This window comes from Ischnura elegans, chromosome 4 (genome assembly GCF_921293095.1).
Source record: "Ischnura elegans chromosome 4, ioIscEleg1.1, whole genome shotgun sequence".
Classification (NCBI taxonomy): Eukaryota; Metazoa; Arthropoda; class Insecta; order Odonata; family Coenagrionidae; genus Ischnura; species Ischnura elegans.
The window spans coordinates 24,457,213-24,476,869 of record NC_060249.1 but is presented as its reverse complement, the minus strand read 5'-3'; the positions used below and the strand labels follow the sequence as shown (position 1 = coordinate 24,476,869).

At 36.2% G+C, this 19,657-nt stretch overlaps 2 protein-coding genes across 8 annotated transcripts in view; one reads left to right on the top strand and one right to left on the bottom strand.

Moving 5' to 3' along the window:
* LOC124157156 (proton-coupled amino acid transporter-like protein CG1139) overlaps nt 1-11,633 on the top strand; it is a 72,144-nt gene extending 60,511 nt beyond the window's left edge. For all 7 annotated transcript variants that reach the window (XM_046531663.1, XM_046531662.1, XM_046531661.1 and 4 more), the window contains 3 exons: nt 5,213-5,394; nt 5,795-5,967; nt 9,255-11,633. In XM_046531663.1, the coding sequence (XP_046387619.1) occupies nt 5,213-5,394; nt 5,795-5,967; nt 9,255-9,496 (597 nt within the window). In that variant the 3' untranslated portion in view covers nt 9,497-11,633. The remainder of the gene's footprint in view (nt 1-5,212; nt 5,395-5,794; nt 5,968-9,254) is intronic.
* Nucleotides 11,634-13,548: 1,915 nt separating this feature from the next.
* Nucleotides 13,549-19,608, bottom strand: LOC124157154 (protein YIPF6). Its single transcript, XM_046531657.1, has 7 exons — nt 19,352-19,608; nt 19,088-19,216; nt 18,825-18,903; nt 15,500-15,542; nt 15,250-15,381; nt 14,815-14,972; nt 13,549-14,698 (listed from the first exon to the last, which is right to left on the bottom strand). Exons 1-7 carry the CDS (start codon nt 19,379-19,381, stop codon nt 14,580-14,582), a joined length of 690 nt encoding a protein of 229 aa, XP_046387613.1. The 5' UTR covers nt 19,382-19,608; the 3' UTR covers nt 13,549-14,579.
* Nucleotides 19,609-19,657: the final 49 nt, after the last annotated feature.

Genomic DNA, 19,657 nt, shown 5'->3' with positions numbered 1-19,657 from the left:
TTTTAAATTAGAGATTTGCGAATAGTATCCGCGAATACTCGAATACCTCGAATACTAGGAAGTATTAGATATTCGAGATCTCGAATAATTATGCTAAAGGTATGCTCTCGAATACCTTGAATACTTTGAATTTCGCGCCATACACTGTCGCACGCACGTCGTTGGTAGTTGACTCAGAAAAATGTAGAGAACTCTAGTCGTTTAGTGCATGCATTCCGTTATCGGCAAGTCCATAGTCCCTTATAGGCAAGTTGACGAACTACATCAAATTCGCGGATTAGAGCGGTGAAAAGAGTTATACGTGGGTAACCGAAAATGATCGGGTGATAAAATCCGAAAATTCCCGGTTTCCCCCTCTAGGAGAACCTCAGTAGCGTGGGATAGTAACTATGTGGCACAATTCCCAAAATCTGCTACCCCCTCCATCCATCAGATCTCGGCACCTCCTCCGACGCTTTCCTCCTCTCCGAAATCAAACAAAATGCCCCAGCTCACGCAGGGTTCGTATTACGAAGACCATAAATCAAAAGCTTAAGAAGAAAATATCAAGTTATAGGAGAACAATAGAATCTTGTTTTACCCTTCCTTCTTTCTCCCCCACTGACCTTTTCTGCCTACCTGCTTCGAAGTTCCCCATTTCTGGTGGTCAACTGCTGCATGAGTCATCTATTAGCCCAAAATTTGTCTAAGAATGACTTTCGGCAATTGATATTACACCTTATTGGATTGAAATATTAGTAATGTGCGCATAATTTAAAAACGAATAAGACCAAACGCGACAAATTTCTGACATCATTTAAGCATTTTACGCAAGGAAATAAATGTCAAAAAATGACGGAGATTTACATTTAGCATTCTGGCGAAACTCGATATCCTCGCAGTTGAGCTACTCGGAAGTTGGTGCAGTATTTTTAACCGAAAACATATATCAAGTTACAATTTATGAGTTATGCTATAAATCTTTATTGTCACAGTCACAGACGAAGGGATATTTTCTCAGGATATTTGGTTTCTCCCTGCTAGCAATCCGAATTCATCTGCTATCTCGTGAGAACTTCCAAAGATGGCCTGAAAATAATTGAAGAAAATCCGGTGGAGAAGTATGTTGCAAAATGCCTCAGATTGTCCGCTAGCACTTGACAGTTGGAGTGGAGGTAAAGCGAGCTACCTGTTAAAAATAAGAAGTTGGATGAAGCCGAGTATCAGATGGGCGTGCCGCTGAAATGGCGTTTGGTAGATAAGAATGTATACATCAGACAGAAATCCATCGTAGCAGTATAAATGCCAAGGCAGCATGCAATCATTTTTTTGCGAGGTGGTGTGTCCCCTCAGAAAATTTGAAAGAGATGTTAGTTGAATCAACTATACGACCAAATTGTTTCAATAAAATCAAAATGTTCCATTAATCAGCTAAATTCCTGTTTGAATCCTATAAAGGAAATCTCAATTACTCACCAAAATCTTTGGTTTCCTGCTGCATAGGCAACCTAGTCGAACATTTCCGCATTCATCATTTTTTTCGTCCATCGCCTCGAAAAACGATAGATCGAGGTTCCACTATGTATCCTTTTATTTATACACTCATCAAGTGATATAGAAGGAGAAATGTTCGTTTAATATGCTTTGCGCAATTCTAGTATTCGAGGTATTCGAATATTCGAGCAATGATTTAATTTTGGAATTCGATATTCGAGTTGGAGAAATGTGCTATTCAACCCATCTCTATTAAAAATGTATTAATACAATGAAGATACGCTTTAGATAACTAGAAAAATTTTGTTCATTGTTGGTGTAGTTGCATTGTTCAAAACACCCTTGGCATGGTGATGGGAAGACACTATATGCTGATGACACTGACCAAGTCATAACTGCCGAGTCAATCAAACAGTTAGAAAGAAGTGCAAATCATGCAATAAAAGATATGATAATTGGTGCAGCTGAAAATGAACTCAGGTTTAGTGAAGATAAGACATCATTATTTTTCATCCATACCAAAGGAAAGTCCATTGCTTAATAGCGGCTGTAGGACCTAGTTCTTGGGAATCAATCTTTCTGATATATTAAACTGGGCAAATCATATCGATTATCTATCTGACAGACTTCACTTCCACCTGTACGCATTATGAGACCTCCACCAGGAAGTATCCACCAATACATTACTGTCAGTGTAGTATGCCCACATCTACTCCAGAATCAGGTATGGTATCACCTTTTGGGCCATATCTTACCATAGTACACCCATGTCTCGTATAGCGCAAGGGATGCGTTCCTTGGGGTCTTTGCGCTATACGAATTTGCGTTATACGAGAGCGTTTTAACATAGGGAAGATAGGGATGCGTTCCTGGTAGCATAGGTCTTGGGTATTGAATTTCCTCTAAAACATCTATATTCCCATAAAAAGCCTTAGAAAACATTATTTCTATAAATATTTATATTTTAAACATCTTTAAAGATAGTATTCACGCATTCAAAGACTTTTATTCACGTTAAAAAAAATTCTTACGTGCTTTCGAAATTCCATCCTGTCGTGCGGGTGGGCTAACATCTGCTATCTCAGGGGATCGTAATGCGTTGCCGGCAGTTGATGATTTTTCAAACTAGTCTAAAAACAACTATTGTGTCACCCAGGCCCTTTTGTCGCTCATCGAAATGACAGGAAAATGCTACTTTAAATGCCATTTCATAGCTAGCGGAGTTTATGAATGATAAATCATTTTAATTTGAAGTCCTCCGAGTCATTAGCAGCTACGTGAAACAGTCTTTAAATGCCTTGAAACCTGACCCAGGTTTTCCTTCCCTGAAAATGAATGAACGAGAATGCATTCTTTTCCTAAAGAATATCGTCTCATCAACACTAAAAACTAGTTGAGGGGGAAAGGAGCCACTTTCAATAACAGCTTGGAGTTCATCAGAAAATGTTGTGGTGGCTGCGCTATCAACACTTGCAGATTCACCTGATATCGCCGCACTGAAAATACCTGCTTGCCGTTTAAATTCTGGAACCAACCGGAGCTTTCACTTAATGTCTCGGAGCGATTACCACTCTCGTCTTTTTGTACTGATTCACCATGAACTTTCCGTATGTGTAGACCGCTCGGTTGAAGTTGGTGCGGCTGAGGTCACTGATATTTTAGCTTCGTCTTTATTCAGAATAAGGCATCGTGAGTTTAAACTTCCGCGCAATATCGCTTTGACGCTCTCCATTTTCAAAGCAATTGACCTCTCTCAAGTCCTCTTCTAGGTTAATGGTTTTTCTTGATAAATTCTTGATTTTTCTACACGCATTCCTATTTTTTGCCATATTCTCTTGGTTTTTACTCTGTATGGTTCTATCTAAATCACCTTCTTCTGCTGAACTGTATTCCTGAGACGCAGAAGGGCTATGACTGCGGGGAGGGAACGAAGCCATTGTGTTTAAGACTCTATAGCGGACCCTTTTATGTGTTGATGCTATTCATGCGCAACTCGGCCACCGCTCCGTTTCTCCCCCGTGAATACCGATGACCTTGAAGGCTTTAGCGTAGACTCTCTACCTGGAAGTCAATCGCCCGGTAACCTACGACGGCAAAAATACGTCTCAAACCGTATTACTGAAAAAAAACTCATTTCAACTAGCCCCACGCTTAATTAACGATCTAAATTATTTATTATCATTCTGTTAAGGAGACGAGATAAATCTTCGGAAGGCCGGCTATCTAGACCCAATGACGAGTAATACTTTTGGCAATTGCGCATCAATGAATTTCGATTAATATATAAACAAAAAAGAAGATTTGAGGCAAGAAATAATATTAATATACGTAAATTGATAGAAATTTCGTGTGTACTTAGCGCAAGTTCACGTTTTATCACGAGAGCGTTTAAGATTTTTGATTAGGCTACACTGCGTTGCAATGTTTCCCCGAGGAACGAATTTGCGCTATATCGAAATTGCGCTAATCGAAATTGCGCTATACGAGACATGGGTGTACACAGATTTTCAAGCATCAGAAAAGAGCTATCAGTCTAAAAGCAGGAATCTCACAGCAAACCTCCTGCTAACTATTTTTTTTTTAATACCCACCCTGCATCCTAATCTTCCTGGCAGATGTATTTGCCAGAAGAAATCAATATCTATTCCATCTGAATAACCAAGAACACAATCAATACACATGGCAGCACAAAGAGATCCACTGTATTAGCAAAGAATTAGCTCTCACAAACAACAACTTCTACTGTACCATCACACAAATATACAACAAGTTGCCCAACCACCTCAAATAAATAGAAAAATAAGGTATTTTCGGAATTTAAGTAAAAACATACCTAACTGGCAACCCAAACTGTTAAGTATCACAATACTTAAAATGATTGTCAAAATTGTTACTGTACTCTTTCATTTTATATTTATGTGATGTCATGGTACATTGTATATAAATATATTGTTAATGTGATAATACATAGTAACACTGGAAAAATGTGATATCATTTTTTTGTATTCACTAGTACATATATGTAATGCACCATGTAGTTTCTGCATGTACGTATATTTACCCAACCTTTTGATTACAAAATTGACTTGCCTCATGTCTTTTTGTAGCTCTACAGAACCAATTAAGTTTTATTTATTTAACAGAAACCTAGAAAATTGATATAAAACAGATGCATAAGTGGTTCAAACTTGCTTGCCTGGGTCACTTGAATAGTGAAGATGATTCAGGAGACGCCCAGTAATACATACAATGTTCTCATGTGTGTAATTCAGTTCCTAGGTGCACCCTTTGCGTGGTCTTACTGCTGTTAAAGCTTTTGCTCAGTTGAACACATGAGCTACCTGTGAGGAGGAACATATGCTTTAGTGAGATGATAGTTAGGGGAGGGTAGGAGAGGGAGAGAATAGGAGGGAGTGGGGAAATTTCTGAAGGGCTGTCTGCCCAAAGAACACTTGAACAGGCCTCAGATGTGTTATTATCGATACCTCCACTGCATAAATGCTGAACAATCGCCCACTGAATCAAATCCGCCCATCCAGTACTGTAAGGGCTATCTAGATGAGCGGATTTGATTCGGTGGGCGATTGTTGAGCGTTTATGCAGAGGAGGTATCGTTATTGCTCCTCTGTTTATGTGTTGAGCTTACTCACAGCGTAAGTGCAGTGAGACTGTGTTCTGAAATTACTTGTAAAGAGTGGAATAAGTTTTGAAAATGTCTCAATTCAAAATTTTTCCCCAGGTTTTGCCTCTTGAAAATAACATGAAGACTCCTCAAGATTTTGGAGGCTGGAATGGGGTGCTCAATACTGGCATGGTTATTGTTGCTGCACTTTACACATCTGTTGGTTTCTTTGGTTACTTGAAGTATGGAGACCTTGTTAAACTTGGCAGTATCACACTAAATTTGCCCCCAGGTGAAATGTAAGTTTATTTTGTATTTATAGGATTTTCTTCCTTGACTACTACACTCCTTCTTGAACGGGGTGAGAATAACGTTACATTAGATATAGCTGTGAAGCTAGCATCCTTTACCGACAACATTGAAAATTGAACCTATGAGATTCTATTGAATTTCAAATTCAAACTGTCATCTTTTTTGTAAAAATAATATGTTAAAGTTTTCATAATGCGGCATTTTTGCTCTAAAATGTTTTTTCTTCTGTGGCAGGCAAGCCAACAATTTTCTTACATACTTTCCACTTTAATCCTAACATATTATGTACATGTATTGAAATCATTGAACCATCAAGTAATCTCTGGAATAATTATTGTGAACATTAATTTTAACTGTAGTATATTGACATCTGTTTTGTATTTTCAGTTTGGCCCAGTCTGTTAGAGTAATGATGGCCTTGGCTATATTTCTGTCATATGGGCTTCAGTTTTATGTTCCTGTTGGAATACTTTGGCCATTCATCAAACCCAGGCTTCAAACTGAACAAGCTCAAAAAGTTGGAGAATACACATTAAGAGTTGTTTTAGTCATAATAACATGTAAGTAGAGTATCAAGCAACTGTAATATACTAAAAGTGGTTCCTACCCAGTTGGCACAGGTTCCCATGTACATACTCGCTTCATGATTTGATAAATGAAAATGGTATAGTACTACCTCGTCACTCCTAATCAGTATACACAGAACTGGTGGTGTGTCGATGAGGCACATACAAGGCATGCCAGTGTGTACTATTTTGATGATAAAAGGAGATATGTACAGGCATAAGAATATTGGGCTAGAGTACAGGGGATCAGGCCAGTCAAAATCAGTAATTATTGTTTCCATGATCAATTGATTATCATTCAAAGTTGATACCTATCAAATCTTGTGGTCTATATTAGCTGTGCAGATGTTGCCTAGGGTAGGTGACTATGAAGTTACATGGAAGTACCATGGTGAAGTTATTGCATTTCAGTTCCCATCATGATAGTTCATTCCCAGTAAACACGAAATGCTGCAGATGCGCATCGGATGCGCTTCGCGGCAGCGCTGCAGCTGCGGCGAAGGCGCTGCTGCAGCGCGTCTAGCACTCCCAAACTTCCCTTTTTTGCATGTCATAAGCGCTGCACAAGCATGTCATAAGCGCTGCACAAGCATGTCATAAGTGCTGCACAAGCATGTCATAAGCTGCTGCAGAAGCATGCCAGGAGCGCTGCGCTAATGTGCCACGATCGCTTCAAACACATGTCCGAATCGCTGAAAATACATTCCTAATGTGCCACTACTATCGCCGCAAAAAAAGGTAGAACGCTGAACTTTAGGCATTTGTATGAAATTCTGCCGAAGCTCCACAGGGTCGTTTCAGATATCGTTGTACTAATGATCCATTATTGTAGTCAAATAAACAATGAGTTGAACGATATCTGACACGACTGTCGAGCTTCGGCAGAATTTATACAAATGCTTTACGTTCAGCATTCTACCATTTTTGCGCCGATAATTGCAATCTTCAAGTACTACTTAAGTATGTGAGGGGCAGCAAGAATTAATTGAAAACACAGGTTTGCAATAAATGATTTTATTAATGATTACTCTGTTTTAAGTATACATTAGAGTACTGCTTAATGATAGACATAATACACGAAGACACTCACCCATAATGACACTGCATATTTTCGTTCCCATAAACTTTTTCTTCTTCATCCCCTCAACTCCAGACTTTCCGGTGAGGCAGAAGTGCTTCGCTGCTTCGTCAGTGAATACGAAATATAAAATTTTGTATACTGAGGGTTGCTCCTCATCACCACAAATGCGAGCAAGTTGAGTAACCTGTAAAGAAAAATATTATGTAATCAATGGAATTCTGGTTGAAATTATCATAAAAGAATTAAACACAAATGATTGAGGCCTTACCAAATTATTGTGGAGAAATACATCCTCTGACAGTTCCCTCTCAAGCTCCTCTACATCATCCAAAGTTTTAAGAGGGAATTTCCGGTTGACGGAAATGCTCTCTTCATTCACTACAGGCTTGGACTTTAGCTCTTTCTTTAATTCTGTGAGCATGCTTAAAGCCATGCTCACCTTCCCATCTAATCTCCTGTATCTCTTTTCCCATATCTTCTCCTGAGCTTGCATGAACCCTAAAATTTTAAATGTGGAAAGGTTAGTTTACAAAGTGACCTTTATGTCAGTACTTATATAAATAAATACATGATAAAAATATTACCATACAACTCTTCTGCTGTTGCCGGCCGCTTAGTCTCTCTTTCTTTCCCACCAGGTGCTTGCGGGTCTAGTTGTTTTCCTGCCATGAGAAATGTCCATTAATTTTAACTCGTGCACTGCATAATATATCATCGCGTCAGCCCATCTCGTTAGACAATCTTTTTAATATTTTGCTAAAAAGGTTGGCTAACTAAAAAATTTTGAGCTGCGAACTTTTCCTGTGACATGCGTTACACATTTCCTATTTCATTATTAATGGAAACCTATATAATCAATATTTAAAAGCTTATATCCAATGGTTGCGAACATAACTACGACCACGTATGTAAACAAAAACACAAAGTAATAAAAACCCGGAAAACCATCACCAAAAACACAAAGTCTTAAAATGTGTTTATATTCACCATGCTAGAATGCCAATTCTACCTAATTTCAAGGAGAATTGAATTTAAATTAACTAAAATTATACATTTTAAAAGAAGATGATAAATTCTTACCTAATAAGAATCCCCAAGGACGATCAACAGTTCCACAACGTTGGCCGCCATAGACTCAGTAAACTTCCCAAGCACCCTGGTAAACAATCACGTAGCGGAGGATTGTTGCATTGTTGCACAAACTCGCATTAGCAGCGTTCCAGCAGCGTGCTGCAGGCATGCTTTGCGCATGCGCTGTTGATGCGCTGCAATTGCATGTTTCGCCAGCGCGCTGCGAAAGAGCGCTGCACAAGCGCTGTTACCGCGCTTCATTGAAACGGAAACGAACTTGCAGCTGTGAAACCCCTGTGCAGCGCTGCTGCAGCTATTCGTGTTTACTGGGTTTATTAAGGAATTAGCTGAAATTGGATGCCAACCTCCTATCATCTTCAGAATTCAATCTACATTATTTTCATACTTGCATTGCATGCACTCTCTGTTGCCTTGCGCATCATATCATCTTGGTTCGCTACCTTCTTCTTTTATTTTACTTGGGATATAACTTTTGATACATGCAATACTGAATTTACATGCAAAAGAAAAGCTTTTGAAATACCCTCTACATTTAACTCTATCACTGATATCACAAAACAAAATGAACGTAGCAATAACGGGACCGTATTAAAAATCTTGTCTATTTTTTAAGTGTTTGGGAGGGTGGGGGGAGCACATGCCCCCCATCCCTAAATCTGCCTTCGGCTGCTGCGAATGTTCTAGGGGTGAACTCATGCCATGCATTCAGTGTGTTTTCAGAAGCCACATTTTGTATCCAATGTGTAGACTTTTTTAGTGTACTTAAAGTCAACTTATGAACCAGGTAATTTCTATGAGGTCTGATTCAAAATAATTTTTGTCTTATTTTTTTATATGTAGTAGTTGCACTTTAAAAGAAGTGGCAGTTGTTCTCTGAACATTTTTTTAAAAAGCCTTTGTATAAGTTTGTGAAATTGTTCCTGTGGACTTGTTTTTTTAACAATGTCTTTCTTCTAATTATAGTTTTTTAACCATATAGTATATAGTTGCCAAAAGCCTCAGGTTAACCAAGTGCAATTCCTTATTGTGTAATCATCCTATTGTTAATGTATTACATGTAATATGTACATTGAATGCCATCGATTTCATTGGATTTTTTTTCTTTTAGTTGGACTTGCAGCTGCCATTCCCAATTTAGGAGCTGTGATTTCTTTGGTCGGGGCCGTAAGCAGTTCGACGTTGGCCTTGATATTTCCTCCATTCATCGAAATAATCACATTCTGGGATAAAGGTTTGGGTAAATATAATTGGGTACTGTGGAAAGATATTTTTATCATGATATTTGGACTTCTAGGTTTTGGATTTGGAACATACGCCAGTATTATGAATATAGTAGCCCCAGAGAAATGAAGAATATATTTTGATCTGAAATGTGTGTGTTCTTCTAATTACCTGTGATATATAGAACTTCTTCCATGTTTTGATTTTATTTTTGCCATGATGAGGCATGATTCCATCATGAAATGGGATATTGTAAGTACATGCTAGAGCAACATCTTATATTCAGCATGGATTTATTTATACTTTTGTTTTCAAAAGTTTGCTATTTATTTTAGAGGAATTTCGTTTGTAATGCAAGTGCAGTGTAAATCGTGTTGCATTTACATTGTGCACATTCGTGTTGTCAGACTGTAGTTATGAATGTGATGATAGGTTCCTATTTGCCACTTTTATCATGTGTAGTTCATTGATGGGGACAGAAATATTGTCCCCGTGTCGTTACCTTTATTTAATTCCTGTCTCATGAAATACAGGTTTAGGATATCCTCCAGGATTAACTATTTATGTAGTCATCTTGAGAGCCTTTCCCACATAGCTTAATCCAACAAAGAAAAGTGGAGATATGTTGTGTTTGCAAAGTTTTACTCTCTTAAAAATTTTATACAAAGGTGTAGTAGAGTGTTGTTGTAATTGTTTGGCTCAGAAAAAGCTAAAAATAAGTTGAAACTTATTTTGTGATGGGTATTACGTGCTGCATTTGTAGGTAATGTAGCTGATTGGGTAATTATTGTTGTTCCCAGCAGTTAATTCATTGATAGTTTATTATCCATCAAAGATAAAGTTTCATCTTATATTTAAATATCATTCATACTATCTATTACCTGCTGTTGTAATGTATTTGTTTCTTGGGTGTTTCTCAAATTTGTATTTTTGCCGAAACTATCTTCAAGAAAAGTACTTAGCGCACCTTCTATTCACTATTGTACATATGGAAACTTAACCATTCCTTATGTGATTATCTGTTTCTGGAATGATAATTGCTTTTGAAAATTGTTATGCTGTTGACTTGTCTTGTAAGAAGTACATATATTTAATGTTAAAAAAGCCTAATTCAAAGCACAACAAATGTTCTGCCAACTTATCTTGTACTTGCTTTAAAATGCACATTTGATGACAATACAATTGTGACTGTAATTAAGTTTGCAACTAATATTAGCTATGTACATTTATTGAATATTTCCTTTTGTGAAGAACTATTTTAAATGGAAGTTGCCATAGTTTTAATCATGTCTTTATGCCAAAGTGAGTGCATTCATGATGCATGCAAATGTCAAATTGCACAAATATCCCTTTCAGGGATGACTGTGCATTGTGATACAAAAAAGTATTGTTGTTTATTTAATTGCTGTTTTTATAGCTCCATTCTTGGGTACTTATTTTTTAATATACAACAGCCTTTGAATCATAATTAAGCCTTGTACAATTATAGATATTTTTATCTGATTTTTCAAATATATCTACATATTTTATGCAACTTTTGCGTAATGGAAGTGACAATACAGTTGGGTTTTGTATAACCCTGCCTCTAAATGGTAGATAATTGGTCGGTGGGAAGGAGTGTTGTTTGACACATAAGTTAATTTTGTTTTTGAAATTATTGTGGTCTAAGAAAATATATATATTTAATTTTGCAGTTCTAAAACCATTCATTATTCTCATACTGTGAATTTGTGGTGTAAATGTATAGTTCTCCTATGAAAAATATGGGTACCTAATTTTTCTGTATCATGCCTGTGAATTCATTATTCTGAAGTTAATTATGAAATAAGCTAATCATGTTATAATGTAAAAGATTAAATGTACTTTCTAAATTTTCATTGTAACTTCAGATCTTAGTCGATATGTTAAGATGTTTCACTTGAAATCTTTCACAGTGGTAAGAAAAAATATGGTGAAATCTTTCAGTGAGAGACAGCCCTTGAACAAGTTTTAGAAATACTGAGAAATTTTCGAGAATATCATGCTGCAAATATATATGTACTGTAAATGAAACTGCATTGCATTTATTAATTATATTATTTTAAATGTCATTATCTATTGTACTCAGAATGTTAACTGAGATATGTAAATGTGAATGGAGAGCTTTAAATTGTATGCTGTTCAATTAGCCTGTGTCAGGTTGATATATAAAGCATTTATTCTGGATTGTTTGGTTTACCTGAATACATATCCAGTTTTTCCCTCTAATAAACCAAATATTGCTTAATTTGTTTTTTTTTATTAGTTACATACAGTACCCCAGGTAGCACTGAATCTGAGCCTTGATCAGGGCATAGCTTGAATACTGGCAAAAGCGGCAGGTATTACCAGTGCTCAGCCAGTATTGGCCCAATCATAGCTCTTTTTCCACCTACATTTGCATTCACAATATTGGACCATCTTCAGCAGCCGGCATTGAATGATGGCATTGGTGATGATTGGCAGAAATTAATAACAGACTCTATTTTAGAAACCCTTTTGTCTCCTTAATCTATACTGTTCAGAATTATCATAGTAGAATTATGTATTATTTAATATTAATGTTTTCAGACTATCAAAAGTGTCTGTAGAATACCAAAAGCATTCCCAAGACCAGTCATAGATTGAACTAGTAGAAACTAATCCAGTTTCTATGAAGCCTGAAAGAAAAGGTTATCAAAATTGAATTAGTTTATCATCTGCTCATCAAATACAGTACATATACATCTTGTAAAGTGGGTAGTTTCACCATTCAGTGCTATGAACATATTCTTTGATGTACCCTTTAGGAAAGTTGTTTTATATTCCCATTCTCACGCAAAAAAATGTTTTCATTTCTAGTCTTAAGAGTTAGATTCAGCATAACTTACTGGAGAATAACCCTTATGGCTAATCTTTATCTGCCAAATTGAGAATATGCATTTCTCAATGCAAAATGAGATAAAAAGAGGGAAATGATTGTGTTATTGTCTGATAGTAATTATCATTGTAGGTAAGCCAGCAGCCAATGTTGGGCCAAATCTGGCCACCAGCATTGGCAAGTGTTGTCATTTTCACATAAGGTTACATTGGCAGCCACTATCAGGTTGACTAAAAACAGCTACTGGCGTTGGGCGTACATAGGACCAAACTAGTTTTGCTACTTCTGACCTTAAGAGTGCTGATATGGATAATGGAGATGTTACATTTTCCTGTGAATGTCATCCCCAGAAAGACTTCATTACATATGGATAATTCTATACATTTCTCGTTCAAAAGTATGGTTTGGTATTAGGAAGCAAACGACGTCATTGGCATTATTAAGTAAAGGATGGGCGGAAGGAATTATGGCATCTGGTTCACCCTGTTCCTGCCTGTCAAGAAATGTGCCACGAGAATCATGTCTCATAATATCTTATTATTCAGATGTGAGTCTGTACTTGAAGTGCCATCCAAATAGCTCTAAATAAGGAATTGGGCTACATCTGAAGACGATCTTCCCTGTCAGGTTTTTAACCTAATTCAATGTGGATGCCAAATATGGATGACCATCTGAGACAGATGAAAGGAAAATTTTAAGCAATGAAGCTGTCAACCTCCCATTCCTATGAGCCATCATAGTATTTCCCATTAATCTATTAAGTATAGTAATATCAAACTTGATAATTTTTTCTCTCTCTTTCTTTCACACAATCAAATCAATTCTTTCACACAATAAAAATAATTAACTTTACCTCACATTGATCTTGTCCCCCTATCCCCATTAGATTAATATAATCGACAAGCTACAGTTACCTATCATCAAAAATGACTTTTAACTGGAGATACAAAGACTTAAAGGGAGCAGGAAGAAAATTATAGAAATGCCACCTGAAAGTAACTAGAGATAGGATAATGAACAGGAATAATTGTGAAAGAAGTTACTTGGAAAAATTGAAGAGAAATTACATATACCTATTTATATTTATGGAATTAAAAAAGAATATGTAGATTTGAATGGGTAGTATACAAGAGCCCAAAAACATTTGAATTTATTTCAATAGAGCACAATCCATAGCACCATTACTCAACATGCGTGGAGAATGAGCATCATACAGTGGTCAAAATTACCTTGTTTGCACCCTGGTATTTTGTAATTCTTATGAATAAGTTATGCATGTGCGACATATATAGATAAGAATGACTAAATTTTTATATGAGATTTATTTTTTATCAATACATGTCAAGAAGTTTAAATACAATTGCAACTCTTCACATAAATTAGTAACTTTTTCAGAGATCTTTATAAACATAAAAATGGTAATCTGTACACGTAAAAAAAGTTTGAATGCCAAAATTCTTCAAATCCCACTAATGTTAATAATTTATTTGCACAATTTCAATTACTCTTTCAGAAAAATTCTCCTCCAATTATAGACACTTATTTTATTGTGGAAGAAATGGATTTCAAAGGTAAGCCTAATTGGAAATCAACATATTGAATAAATCTTCATTTTACATTTTACCTTAGCTGATTATTTTCAACATACAGATGTTTGTTTGTATTATGAATCACAGACACAGAACAGGCTTGCATTTAAAGAAAATTATTCCAACACAAACTGAAATAGGACCATTCATGCAAAAGCATCTTTGTACCAGACTATGTGGCCCTTAAATGTTTACTTTTATCAATTTAAATTTTTATGGAAGTCAATTAGAGGCTATATATTCAGAATGATTGAGATTGACCATAATTGTCTCATTTAAGAAAAGGACAAAAAATTACATAAAAAATATAAGTGGCAAATTGTATGCATGTCATAAAAATAAATTAAGCAGCATAAGAGCACACTAATATAACATTTTTTAAACATCAAAGCAGATGAATTTTTTGATCCTCGAACAGACTACCACTTAGTAAAAGCAGGTTGGTATATTTTGTGGACAGTAACTACATTAGCTAGAGAATAATGGAATGATGAACTCATTAATAAGCAATGTATCCATGAGGATAATGTACTTACACTGCCTCCAATAGTTACACAATGAATACCAGTCAATAAAAAACTTTTGGCTAACACACTTGTGGATGGTCGTAAATTATGTGCAAATGAAACAAAAAAGTGCCATAACTGGATAAATTACGAAGAAGCTTCTCTGGTCTGAGAACCAATTAAAACTTGGTGAAATAGACACTCAACCGTCCATGTTCAACACATTCTTCTGGCAGTTATCATGAATGGGAATGAGATATTATCAGCCATGAAACCACTAAGTAAAATAGAAAAATAGGATACACTGCTAGGGCTTTTCGTTTTGGTGGCTGACTATCTCCCAAAAACTTGATGGATGCTGAAATAGTTAAAAATTGCTGTTAAATTCTTCCACACAACCAACATAGACGGAGTATTAATGAAGTAATAACCAAACCAATATAAAAAATAGAAACAATAAAGAGAAAAACTCACCGTAAGTCGCCCAACCAAATCCTAGTGTGGTGACAATGAGCCTAATGGCAAATAGGAGGGTTGTTTGTTTAGCAAGCAGTATGATCTTACAAATCACCAGAGCGATAGCAGTTGGCAAAAGGCAATATCCTAATACACACACACTTTGGAAAAAGGATCTGAAAGAAAATTAGGGAAAGACATCAATAAAAAATGGATAGTCCACTACCATTAACACACAAAAATATTCAGAGTATGTGCAGAAGGACTCTGACTACTATCCATAACCATTTACTTGACAAGAAATAATTGCCAGCTCATCAGTTCTTTGTCATCCAACCATCAATATATTTATTCTCTTTCACAGTCAAGTTTGATTCCCTTATTTCCAATCATGTGAAGAAAAGAATTCAATGGGACAAAAATTAGCAAAAAAATGAGAGAGTTTAAACTTACATGTTGCCACCCAGTAACTTTGAATTGACTGTGACAGTAACAGATCCCACCCATACAATAACAAACACCTCTGCAAATTCAGGCCCACCATCATTAGAGCTTTCTGCTGTGGCAGTTGACCCTTGAAGAATCCTGTAATTTGTAGTAAATAAAAAATGCTAATGTTAAGATAAAATTGGTAGCACTATTTTCAAAGCATTATGAAAAGAGTACTGACAGATTTCCTTATCAGCATAGGAAATATACTTACATGGCCATGAATGTACACAGAATGAGAGGTCCCCAAAGGTCCCCTGAAAAATGAAAAATGCCTAATGAGTAATAAAAATAAACTTGTTTACACAATGATGAAATAATTAGGCAAAAATATGAGTATGTGTCATGAAATCCTAAAAAAGCATCTCAAGCAGTTACATAATTCCACATTCCAGAAATAGAGATTTCACACCATCAGTTTTCCACTACACTCTTCCCAATAAGCTATTGACTTGCATTACTTCACATTATTCAAGGTAACGTATGAAACCATGACCTTGATGTATTGAGTTTTAATTTGCTGTATCAAGAATTATTCACACACAATAGTTTTCACTGTAAGATATTTCATTACAATCAAGTCCTCCGACCCATTTGCAAGGTTAAACTCAAGTATTTGAATGAGCAGCATTATTTAAAGTCAAAAAGCATCAGTCAACCAGGTGGACTGCAAGGAATACATAGTTAATTAAGAGAAAATATACTGTACGTGAACATGGCAGCTAATACATTTAAACCTTAAAGTATGCACAAGTGGCATTTTTTGTCAACCAATGATAAAAAAGAAACAGTTTTTCAAGAGTCTTAAAAAATGCATTGAAATACAAGTGTTAAATTATGCCATAGAGGTCATTAACTCTCACCCATTTGCATTTAAAAATGCCGCTAAGTGGCTTATATGAGAACTTGGTGGTAATGAAAAACAAGGAATACTGTCAAACCTCTCTTAATGGACACTTCCCATTAACGAACATTTTTTTGGTCATGGCAGCAGAACATGGAACCTTTGGAAATAAAGCCTCTGAGTAGCAGAAACTCTTAATAATGGACACAGAAAGCAGAAAATGTTTTTTGGAAAAATATTTGCCCCAATAACTCAAAACTTCTATATTGACCATTTTGCTTGTTCTCTGCACCATCACCACTGGCCTAAGATAACATTATCCATCCCATATGAAAGACTTTTCCCAAAGGATGGTAAAATTGGACAGGCCCTCAATCATCAATGAAGCATGTCATTCAGTTGATCTATCATAAAATATTTAGCGAAGCCGAATGGATCCAAGCAATGATGCCAAAACTTTAATGTGCGAGCATTTGTAAATTTTTACAGCTATTAATTAAAGCATCAATTCAAAGTAGATACATTAAACTTATAAATTGTGTATTATGAGTGTTTTTTAGAATGAATATTACACATGTTTTGTACAGATTTTTTTCTTAAAGAATGGCTGATTTTTTCGATTAATCAATCCTCTGGCTCAAATTTCGATGTTTGTTGAAAAATAGATCTTTTCATTTCAATCAAAAATCATTTTCCTATCACCAACATGGTACTTCATGAGAGGTTAGGGAGGCTGAGAAAGTTCAATGGGTAGTGATGAGAATTCAACATCTACCTACTACCCAACTGGCCAAAATGCCCATGCCCATGCCTAAATAGGCATGTGGCACGGAGTGTCAGGACACCAGTCATTAAAGTATAGAATGGAAATGTATGTACGAAGTTCTGACTAGCATTCATTTTAGTTCAGGAAACACAAATTCCTATACCTAAACGTTTGCAAAATATCCGCCTTAATTTATCGCTTCAGTCAGACCAGGAAATATCGTAGGTTTCTAATGGGATGTTCCCTGTGTCTCTCTGAAAGATATTCTTAATTGCTCAAGCAGCCTAAGCCTAGTATGTAGCTTCCAAGTCACTAGTGGCTGCCATCCTAATTCACTTCACATCTATGTAAGGCATTTTGCATACCCATAGCAGTTTTGACAAATCACACAGTTTTCCTACGTATTTTATTACATTCATGGATGTCTTTCTCCACCATATCCCAAACGCTTGCTGTATATTCAAGGCATGGCTAGACGAGTGCGAAATAGCACATCTCTTTTACTTTTTCATATGAAAATCTTCCAATTCTTTCAAATCAACATGCTTGATGAATCCTAGCTTCTTCAGGGCTCTTCCACAAATATTTCTTTTGTGTGTTCCCCACAATACGTTCAAAGTTTATCATGGAAGGAATACGTTGAAGATAAGAGATTTACTCAGAAAAGGCCACAAATGCATTGAAACTGGTCAGATTAGCAATACATAATATAAAGGTAGATAATACTTTTGAATATGCCATCTCAATTAAAGGAATTGTCTACCTCTATTCATGCAAAATGTCAGGTTGGTAGGAATTTGTCTACTCATCTCGGTATTCATATATTTGTCCGAGCAGTCAAGTATCCTGAAGAAGAAGTATAGAAGTGTACTTTAGTACTTGTTTGAGTACACAAGTACTTATCTTGGTACCAAAATACCTGGACTCAAGTACATAAATTCAGTACACTCCCAAGGTAAAGTGCTTAGTCAGTGTCCAATAGGTGATCCCAATTGTGTATTCCTAAGACTGCTGGTGAGGTTTCTTTGTGTGTGATATGAAATTGTTATCACTTCACAATATTCACCATTCTTCTACACTAATGCAATGAGTTTGGAGCAAGATTTTCAAAACAATGATGCCTAATGTGACAGCCATAACAACATAAGGAGGGATACTAATGAGAGTATTCAGTCAATGGCAAGAACCTAAGTCCTACATAAACAACCACAGGTAGAATAAACAGGATCAAGTCGAGCCTCGAAACGTCGGCCATGGAAAGCCTCAACCGGTGGAAAACCCGAGAAGAATTCCTTCAACAGGATCAAGTTTATTGCTTGGACTATGACAATTCTGGAAATTATGATTAAGACAAGAATAAGGGTTATTTCAACCACTTTTAACCTGATAACAGAGCAATTCAAAACAGAGTAAAGTTGAACAAATACAAAATGTAATAACTATAAAAACAAAATAATATAATAGTAACGAATATATTCAGGCATACGACTATTTAGTTCAGCTTAAGGCAAGAAAATTATTATCTCATCAACTTTCACTTGGTGATTCAATCTGAATGCTAGTTTAGATAGGCGCGGGTAGAGCTCACCATTAACTAAGCCACAGGCGTATGATTTCTACACATTCAGAGAAGGAGGGGGGAGCAGGGCCACCTCGCACTTCTCTTTAAAGCCTTCTGGCTTCACTCAGGATTTGGACCTGGGACCCTTCGATACGCATTCAATCGCTCCACCCACCAGGTTGCCACAAATGACCATATCGTAACGGATGAAACAAATATATTCATTCAACGCCACTAATTTGGGCTCCACAACCTCTTCTCATAAGGAGGAACTGACTGCCATCCAAAGCTAATTAGAGCCTATGCTGAAGTTTTAAATGAGTCCTTAATATATACAAAAATGGATAAATTAAAGAGTTGGTACTCACATTCTTTGAGAAGAGACTTTTTTTCTTTGGGATACAAAACATGGTAAAATTTCGTCCCGACAGCTTTCAAATCCCTGAGCTTCAGTAGAGAGAGAAATATATAAGCACTAATTCCAATCTTATGTATAGTGGAAACTTTAAATCAGAAAACTAATAGACTAAATTTTCCGTAATTATTGAAGTATAAATTCGACAACAGCTGACAACTGACACATACACAAAGATAGTTAAATGGGTGTGCCCATTAATATAAAGATACAAACCACTGTGTCCTTGATGGGTTCATCCAAAGTATTAAACTCAATATCACTTTGATCATTCTTTCTTGATCCATGGGTATTTACAGTTATTTCTCCTTGAAGGGAATCTGAATCTCCAAAATCATCGAAGACCTATCAATAAACATGCAAAAAAGCGTCGGACCGCGGATTACACAAATTATACCTTTGAAATCAGATTTGTACGTATTAAAGTACAAATAGTTCGAGCATGTCAATGTAATTAAATGAAAACTGTCAGCGACTCACATCAAGCTTTGCGTCATTGCTTCCTTCCATGGATTCTGCTTTACTGTAAGTAACCTTTTATTTTTCCCAAATTTGTTACACCATGAGGGTTGGCTAATGAAGTTAAAAAATTTAATTAAAAATTCTTATGGTTTTCACTATTTTGAGAAAATGGGCCAGAGACCCCTCTTATGAATAAACGTTATCAAGTTTATCACTTTATGGTTGACGAACACAACTACACCAAACAGCGCAAAGATTCCCACTCCACAAACAAGAGAGTTACTAAATAAACGTGGGCAACAAGACAATTGAAGACAGATGCAT